General features: G+C 38.1%; 1 protein-coding gene across 1 annotated transcript in view; it reads left to right on the forward strand.

The window, feature by feature from the left end:
• Positions 1-7,414, forward strand: part of tbc1d32 (TBC1 domain family, member 32) — a gene marked incomplete at both ends in the record, with an annotated part of 65,998 nt that extends 58,584 nt beyond the window's left edge. The window contains 2 exons of the mRNA XM_079214912.1: positions 1,092-1,280; positions 7,295-7,414. Of these exons, the coding sequence (XP_079071038.1) occupies positions 1,092-1,280; positions 7,295-7,414 (309 nt within the window). The remainder of the gene's footprint in view (positions 1-1,091; positions 1,281-7,294) is intronic.
• Positions 7,415-8,845: the final 1,431 nt, after the last annotated feature.

Genomic DNA, 8,845 nt, shown 5'->3' on the forward strand with positions numbered 1-8,845 from the left:
GAATGAGAGGCAAACTGTGAAGCGCTTTGTCGCTCTATAAATGCCGTTTATTTGAGATAATTTGTGACATTTACCAATTTCCCAGTACTTCCTTTGTAGTCGATAGCAGCTGTACTATTCATATTTTCTACTACTACTGACGGTGCTACACCTTTTATGCTTTGGATCTATTTGCAGCTCTGTGGTGTGCAATTCTTCTTTTTACTCTTTGTTAACATTCTTGTAAATAAAATCTGCCCTCAAATAAAGTGGAACAAGTAGCCTTGCATGACCATTTTAAGACCATCCAATTTGCTAATCTCGTGAACGCACACCTCCTGAAACACAGATGGCAATCATCAGGCTAAGAGCAAACAAGGGTCACAGTAAATACCAAGTGGTGTTGATGTACTATATATACAGTATAATCCCTATGCATTATGTCAAGTCCATCTTCCGTTCTTCTCCTTTTTCCAACTGAAAAACTACATTTGCTTTTGCCACTAGATTATTGTACCACATATATTTTCTTTTTCATATTGCCACTGAAGAAACTTTATCTGGTTTAAAATGCAGAGGCAAGATTTTGATATAGAACCACATTGTCATCCCTGTTTTGACTGAGAAAAAGTCTGACAGCTACTTGTGAACTACAGAAGCCATTTTAAAATTCTGCTGAGCTTGCTTAATGCCTCTAAATCACCCTCAATCTTTTATTTGTATATGTTTAGCCCTGCAGCCTGCTGGGAAAAACTCTTACCCCCCTGGCCGATATGTGAGCAAGAGGGTCAAAGTTCAAAGTGTGAAGTTGTGACGTATGTCCCAATTGAATGCATACTGCACGCTATAGTACTTTGCAAGGGAGGCTTCGGTATTTACTAAAAGAAAGAAAAAAAAGTATGCAATTTGGAACGCAGCAATAGTTATTTCTATTTCTTTCGTATATACTTTATTTCCCTTTTTAATAGATGAAGTATATTGAAGAAAGGTATGATTAATGAGAGATATATTTGATTTATCACAGGAGAAGAATAATTGCAATTCCGTTGACTGGTTTGTAACCGTGAGATTCAACATTATAATCCTAGAAATCACTTCTTTTCTTCCCACAGATGTGCCTCCACTGGTTGACTCAGTGTTTCTGGAACTACCTGGACTGGACAGAAATCTGCCACTACCTTTCCACCTGTGTGGTGATGGGTCCGGACTACCAGGTGTATATGTGCGTGTCCATATTCAAACATCTGCAGCCAGACATCCTTCAGCGGACGCAGTCGCAGGAGCTGCAGGTCTTCCTCAAGGTGAGATGAAGCGTCAGTACGACACAATATTTCATACTCAGAACATCCTGACAAACTTAATTTCAAACTCAACTGGAGGTGGCATTATGCAGTAGTGTTGTGGAATCACAAATATTCTTTAAGTTTATATTCATTATTATAATAATAATCCAACGTTTATTTTCTCAATCAATCAACAAAGCATTTGTTAAGTTAATAAAATGTCAGAAGTCCATTATAATCATGCTTTCAAATGTCTTGTTTTATTTGACCAACAGTCTGAAACTCAGGGATATTAAATTCACAAAGACTAGTATATTTTCTAAATACTTCTTTATTATCTGATCAGCACTGCTTTGCTCGCCGGTGTCCTTTTCACTCATTAGCATAGTTTACTGATCGATCAATTGGCCATGCAATAGGTGAAGCTTCTGAGTTGTGGTTTTCTTTGTGCTGTAATTGCTTTATTTTTATTGTAGGTTATCGTTGAATGCATTCCATAAATAAAAGCAATCTTGTATTTCTCACAGTAACATTATAGCAACGAACAAATATAATCATTAGGGGAATTTTATACACATCAATGGGTGAGTTAGTTAAAAAGCAAAACTTGCGTTAGGAAACAAAAGCACAAAGCAAGAGAGCAATATAATGCTTTATTAAGGCTTAAAGAAGCACTCCCTTATTCAATATGAGGGATCTTATGCAGTTGCTGTGGTGGGACCTCACTGAATAGTTCAGCTCCCCTATTGTATGCAGCAGTCATCCATGATTCACATCCACAATGATTAAAGAAGCCTGTTCTGAAAGTTAACACGTTTCATTGGAATAAGTTCTGCTCTGTGAATTGGATGAACACCGAATTGAAGAGCGGCCCCAAAGATTTCACAAAAGGTCTTAAGTTACGGTCTAAGATGTCTACCGTCTCCCAATATCCGAGGCAACATTAAACTCCGGCATTGTGAATGAGGCATGGCTTGACATGAAGCACTCATCGTCATTTCTCATTAAGCGTTTCAGTCCGTCTTGTCTCTGGCTGATCGCTCTGGTGTTAAAATCGCCACGAGCCGCTGCTGACAGTTCTTGTGAATAAAAGATCAGTTACGTAGGCTTTATCTGAGGAAGCTCTTCTAATGAGACGTACAGGTTTGCGTCCATCTTTCCTCTCCCCCCTCTTGTCTCTCTCTGTGGGAACAATGTGAAGGAATTATTTTACTCCGACAGATGTGGTATTAAAGGATTTTTAAAATATTCACACACACACAGACTTGCACCCCTCTTCACTTATCCCGTCTCTACGAGGGGTATATCTATATTTCATCTAAATTAACATTTCAGAAGCCAAATGACTTGTTACAATCGTTCTGAGTCTGGCTGCAGCTTAACTGCAGTGGAGCTGAAGTAGTGACAGGAAAAGTAGACAGAAGAGACAAAGGTTATATGTCTGCTACTGACTTAGAGGCTACACGAGAACGCAAACAAAAAGATGACTTTTAGTTTTGTTGTAATGCATTCAGAGATGAGGATATGTTTCTTATATTTTATGTTTAATGCAATGTTCTTTTTGAATGTTGTTCAAATCATTTCTTTCAATACTGCAAATTTAAAAGAGAAAAAAAGTCTTCCCTGCTGTGGTAGGAAAATACAGGAGGAAACACACACACACACACACACACACACACACACACACACACACACACACACACACACACACACACACACACACACAACTCAGTTTTTCACATCAGCCACCGTTTTATAACTGGTTGCAATCTGCAACCTCACCACTACGGGGCACCAAATCCTACATATTGCACCTTTTTAAAGAAGGAACGTCGTGAAAGAAACAAACTACTTCGTGATTAACCACGTGTGTGCCAGTGTAGTGGCAATGGCAGAAAATAACTGTCCAGGCAGAGCTTAGTAAAAGTATATCAACTCCACGCTGAACAAGGATGTGAGCGTCACACTCGTTAGACACTGCCTGCCTCTTTGAGTCTGTATCTGTGAATTCATTTGCAGTTAAATGACTACAGCCTTATTTCCACAGGACTATTATAACCTGGGGACCTGTCGTAAATTGTAAAAATTGCAAAAGTCATCTGTAATCTTATCCCCTGCCAAAGAGTTCCTCTCAAACCCCTCCACAGCAGTCTGATTTTTTGTTTGTTTTCACCGTACCTTGTTACAGATGTTTTACAGAGCCATGTGAGGTCATATTTGGCGGATAATGACAGTAAATTGAAGTTAAATACAGACTTTTCGTGTCCCGTGCAAATGTGCCGCAAGAAAAACACAAGGGACAATTTCTAAATCACATGAGGTCCTATGGAAAAAAATAATATTTTATTTTATTATTTTATATTATCTTATTTGGCATCAATTGGGACCATTGGTCCTAATTAAGCACATACAAAATCCAAATGACTCCATCGGCGTCGTTAATTTCCCCGAGTCTCCAAAATGTTTGTACACATTGGTCAGAGTTTGTTTTTATAGATCACAGCGTTTGCGTGAGAAGTGGCGTTCGCCTTTTTCAGGCCCTGTTTTGTGTGTAAGCAACGGTTATAAATGAGACCCCCGGACACCTTGAATGGCACTGATTGGGCACTTGGGGTGATATGAGAGAAAGTGCTCATATTGATGTGACTTTTAGATAGTTATATGTACGTATTCGGACATTACATCTTGAGTTTATTTTTGGCTGAACCTGACCTAACCTTAAAATCCCTCTTCTTCTCATGTGCAGGTTCAAACAAGATTGAAATAACAATTGACAGATGAACTGCCATTCCATAAATGCCTTGCAAGTCAATATTGTCATTAAACTTGACTTTCAAACTAACTTCTAGAATCTGTAAAAATCCAGTAATCCATAAATCTAAATGTCAAACCAAAAGAAATGTTTGAACTGAGTCAACCTGCTATTAAGAAGCACTAACTCCAGTATGTTATTTTAATTAACCAATAAAACTCTTAATGCTTTCATATATATATTCCTATTAATTCCACCTTTTATTTAAATCCAGATTCATTGAATATTAATACCACTCATTTGTCATGTGAGGACAGGCTCAGGAAAAACAGCAATCTTGGTAATTAATGCAATGATTAGTGTAGCTAATGATCTTATAAGTGTGAATGGTAATATATCTTGAAGATTATGAGGAGCATTAAGCAGCTTGTGACACTTGTTCAGAATGAAAATCCAGCTGAACATCACAGTACATATTGTGATAAAAGAATCCACATCATTCAGACCCTAATTCCTCCGCGCTCGCGTCCGTGCATCTTCCTTTTTTCACTCTCCTCAATTCTCCCAGAGAAAAAACGGACCAAAAATACACTCCCAAGTGATTTCCACTGGTTATCTCTGCTCTCCTTCACGGGTTTAACTGTGTCAGCAGCCGTTTCCTGGTGCGATAAATAAGCGGGCCGAGCAACTTTAGTTTTGATGTTTCTTCAGGATTAATCTCACTTTGCAAAATCTTGGCTCAAATACAGAATCTGACAAGTGGGAGTCGTTTTATACTTACTGTAGTATAGTGTCGTTACATTTTGACAAGAAGAATAATGCTGGTACAATAACTAACCGAATGGACAGCATTTTCAAACAAAATATGGATTTAATAGACTTGGAGTTATGTGGCTCGAACGGCGGAGAATAAACCTACACTTTATTAACGTCAGTATATCAGATAAGTCTAGAATGTGACCTCTAATCCGTAATACCATATTGTTAAAAGGAGATTTATAAAGTGTGCTTTATGTGGTACATTGCTGCCTTGAATAATCAGAGGAGCGGAGTCCATCAGACTGAAAACTAATTTCTTCCTGACATTACTTTACTCCCCTATGAACAATCACCCCTCTGCCCTTTTTTTTTTACTGAAATCTTTGATGATCTAAGGCAGTGGTATTTAAGAATTTCAAGAGGAGAAAAAACACTCAATTTGGGGACAAAATAATGAAATTTCTTTACAATCTTTGCTTTTTTTAGTGACATGCTGTGTGTATATTTACCTCTTATGGACAAAACCTGGTCTTTTTATCAGCTGGGAAGGGGAAAAGAACGAGCAAGAATGGTGCTTGTGTGACTCCATCCCTGTAGGAAATGTGCAGTTATCGTAGCTGCAGCAAGAGAGACTTAACTTAAGAAGCTTTTTGGTGTGTATTCTTTCTAATAACGTATTTTACCAGTCTTATCTTCAACAGTTTTACAATAAACTGCACGATTTTTTCCCGAAAAAAGGTCCAATGGTGGTCAACCGGAAAAGGAGTGATTTTGGCTCACTATAGCCATCTAGCAGAGCTTTGGGGATTATAGAAAAGTGTAAAATTTTCTCCGATCCTGTTGATCTTGTGACCTTTCAGAGATTAGTTTTTGAACCCCTTTAGGGTGTCCCAACCTCAAGTTTGGGAAACAGTGGCGCAGTATTGACTGTTCTCCCTGTGTCACATCCTCTTCAGTGTTGTTCCCCTGCGCAAATGTAGCTTTAATTAGATTCTCCAAAAACAAATACTACATAATAGTCTTCATGGATACTGCCTGGGTGCAGCGTTTCTCTGGCTGCTAATTGATGATGACTCGCACCATACTGCACACCAGTCACAGTTATTTGCTCTGCTGCAGTGGTTGCATTGCCCATGAGGTCGGTTGTTATCATGACGGATGCAAACTGTAGCTTAGGCAGCAATTATGGCAAAACTACAAATATTGACTGAACAAAGGAGCCAAATAAAATGTTTGCGTGGGATTTTTGTCTCTGAGACGGTAAAGATATCGCAGCATGTTAAGACGAGTCTTGTTTTGTGTATACCTGCATAGTAGGGATGCTATACTTGATGTTGCTTCGCTTGTCCGACACATTAAATCTCATCACATGAAGTAAAGTTGTTGTTTATTGGTGCAGTGGAGCATTCAATTCCCAGAGATTTAATTAGATTTACTGTGGCTTGGAAATTAATTGAATGTAAAGCATTTTAATGAAAAGATTATATTTTATTTTTCACATTTTACCTCTTATCAAAGTGACAGATAATAAAGAAAGACACTTTCTTCCTCAATACCAAACCATTATCTGTCTGCACTCCTCTGCCTTCATTTATTGGACACTTACTAAAAGATAGTTAAAATGTACTCGATATAAGAAATGATTTTTAAAAAGCTAAGTAATTGACAACAATCTGTTCGACTCAAAATCTTTGGAAACTTCTTATCGACTATATTGTGTACTTCAGAGCAATGGCTCCCAAACTGGGTATCAGGATCCTTAAAAGGGGACCCAAGATAAAACTGAAGGGTTACAACATAATGAAAGGAAAAACAGGTATATGTGTGGCACAAAACTTTAAAGTATTTTCATTTTTGTATTCTAGAAATGATCCTAGGTCGAAAAATAATCCGACATATTAAACATAAAATAATTATTTGGGTGAACAGTTCACAACGTACGTCCATATGAATGTCAAGGCCATGAGTCGTTGCTTCATTTAAAGGGCTACTCCAGCGAAGAGAATAGCAACAATGAAAGCAGCAGGGCCGAGCTGTATCCTGCTGTTAATCCCGAGTATTGATCAAGCACCACAAAATGTTGGATCCTACATTTAGCATAATGTAACCTATTGGATCCATAACCTTTTTTTTTTATATACAGTATTCTTAATTTTTCTGGGACAGTGGCTTGGGTTATGAAGTATACATTCAAACCAGCATATATGGCGAGAGTGTACGCATAAACAAAAAAAAGAAAACATCAAACATCAGGGACTTGAGAGAGAATGGGATTGAGGTCAATATGGCTTACAAGGTCATTCATTCATTATTCCACAAAATCTGTTCGTAAGTTATGTGTGTAATGCAAACTTTCTTTTATAAATGTGTCGTTTTTTCTTGAACTCCTCCAGAGCAACAGGTGACATTATAACTACATTCCAGCTGTTTTCTAAGGCTGAGTTGTAACAAGTTTTCCAACTTTTAATTGGCTTTTATGTGTGCAACATAAAAGCCAATAATTATTTATTTTTTCCTGCAGGAGGATCCAATCCAGGGTTTCAAAGTCGGCGACTATCTGGTGTTCATGGAGGAACTGGAGCGCAGCTACAGACACATTGTTCTCACTGACATGAAAACCATCAGTAATCCTGTCGAGTGAAAAACATGTTGAACGTTTTTGACAGATATTTTTTTTAATTGGCTATTTAACTTGACTGTACCTTAAATTCCTTACAGCTTGGATCAGATTCAGTGAGTGCCTGTATGTAACATTTATTTAAGCGAGAAGATGCTTCAGTTTGTGATGACATTGATGGAAACCCACATTTGCAAAAACAAATATTATCCAACTATCATAATTCCCCTGCATGCACCTGTTCAAATGTGTACCTTAGTTGACAAGCGTGTGACATTTATGAACAGCTGTTGTTAGAAAGATCGAAAAACAATCAAATTTAGAAGTTGTTAGAATCTGTATTTATTTTCTCCTACAATGTAAATATACAAGATGTTTTTGTATGTGCTTTACACATGGTCTTGTTGGTATTAAACGTCATGTCCGGACAAATGAACAACCATGTGACTGGTCTGTTGGCATGGTTTGCTAAAGCATCAGGTCCCCTATAAGCCGTCTCATGGCTATGACACACATCATTAATGCCAAGACACGCAACAATGCAGCCCACATGCTCTCGTGTTTGTATACTTGTATAAAAGATGCATGAGGAAGGTTTTATCATCGTGATAAACCCTCATTAGTAAGCACAGCCTTTTCTCCCTCTCCCCTGCACCGCCATCCTGTCGTCCCTCTTCAGACACACTGAGACCTGCATGATAAATGAGTACATCACATCCATCCATCTCTCCCACAACAACAGTGTTTACCAGGGAAATGTGACGGGCACAACAGAGGTGGTGGCTCATAGTGAGAGGGATTGATCAAATTCTTATCATGTTTAAAAAAACTGAGCATTTCAACACTGAGGGGGTTAAACATTTAGGTCACAGTGTATTGGACCTACAATTTTGTTTATTATTTTTGGCCACTTTGCAGCAGAACTTCGTAACGAGCTAAACATCTCAAACACATTTGGTAAAGTTTATTTAAAACTTCCCTCAGACATGTAGCAATACAGCATCAATGTGGTGTGTTTCTACGGACCTGATGAATATCCGGTTCAATATTCAGTATCAACATCTGGGGTTTTCGCTGCCAAATGTTCCACTATTTTCACTATCTACTTTCTATTCTTGTCTGTCGGCTATTTGGTGCTGGACAGATGACGTACAGTTGGCTCATCAGAGCTTTGTTGCTAGAAAAAAGGCTAATGAGAGACAAACGAAAAATCTAAACAAGAAGCTGAAAAACTAAAACACTCCATCGACATGAGGGGATCCGACCCTTCCATTAGTCCATCTTTAAGTCCGTCAAACAAGTGTTCATAATTCAAATGGAAGAAAATAGCCTTAGGTTAGATTATGCCTGCATATCGTTAGTGAATAAATAAGTGTTGGACTGCCTGTGTAGAAATCAGCATTGATTACAATAGTAGTGTCTCTGTCAGTGGTGTCGGCAAACTGTTACACAACA

The sequence above is a fragment of the Taurulus bubalis genome (genome assembly GCF_910589615.1).
Source record: "Taurulus bubalis genome assembly, chromosome: 3".
Classification (NCBI taxonomy): domain Eukaryota; kingdom Metazoa; phylum Chordata; class Actinopteri; order Perciformes; family Cottidae; genus Taurulus; species Taurulus bubalis.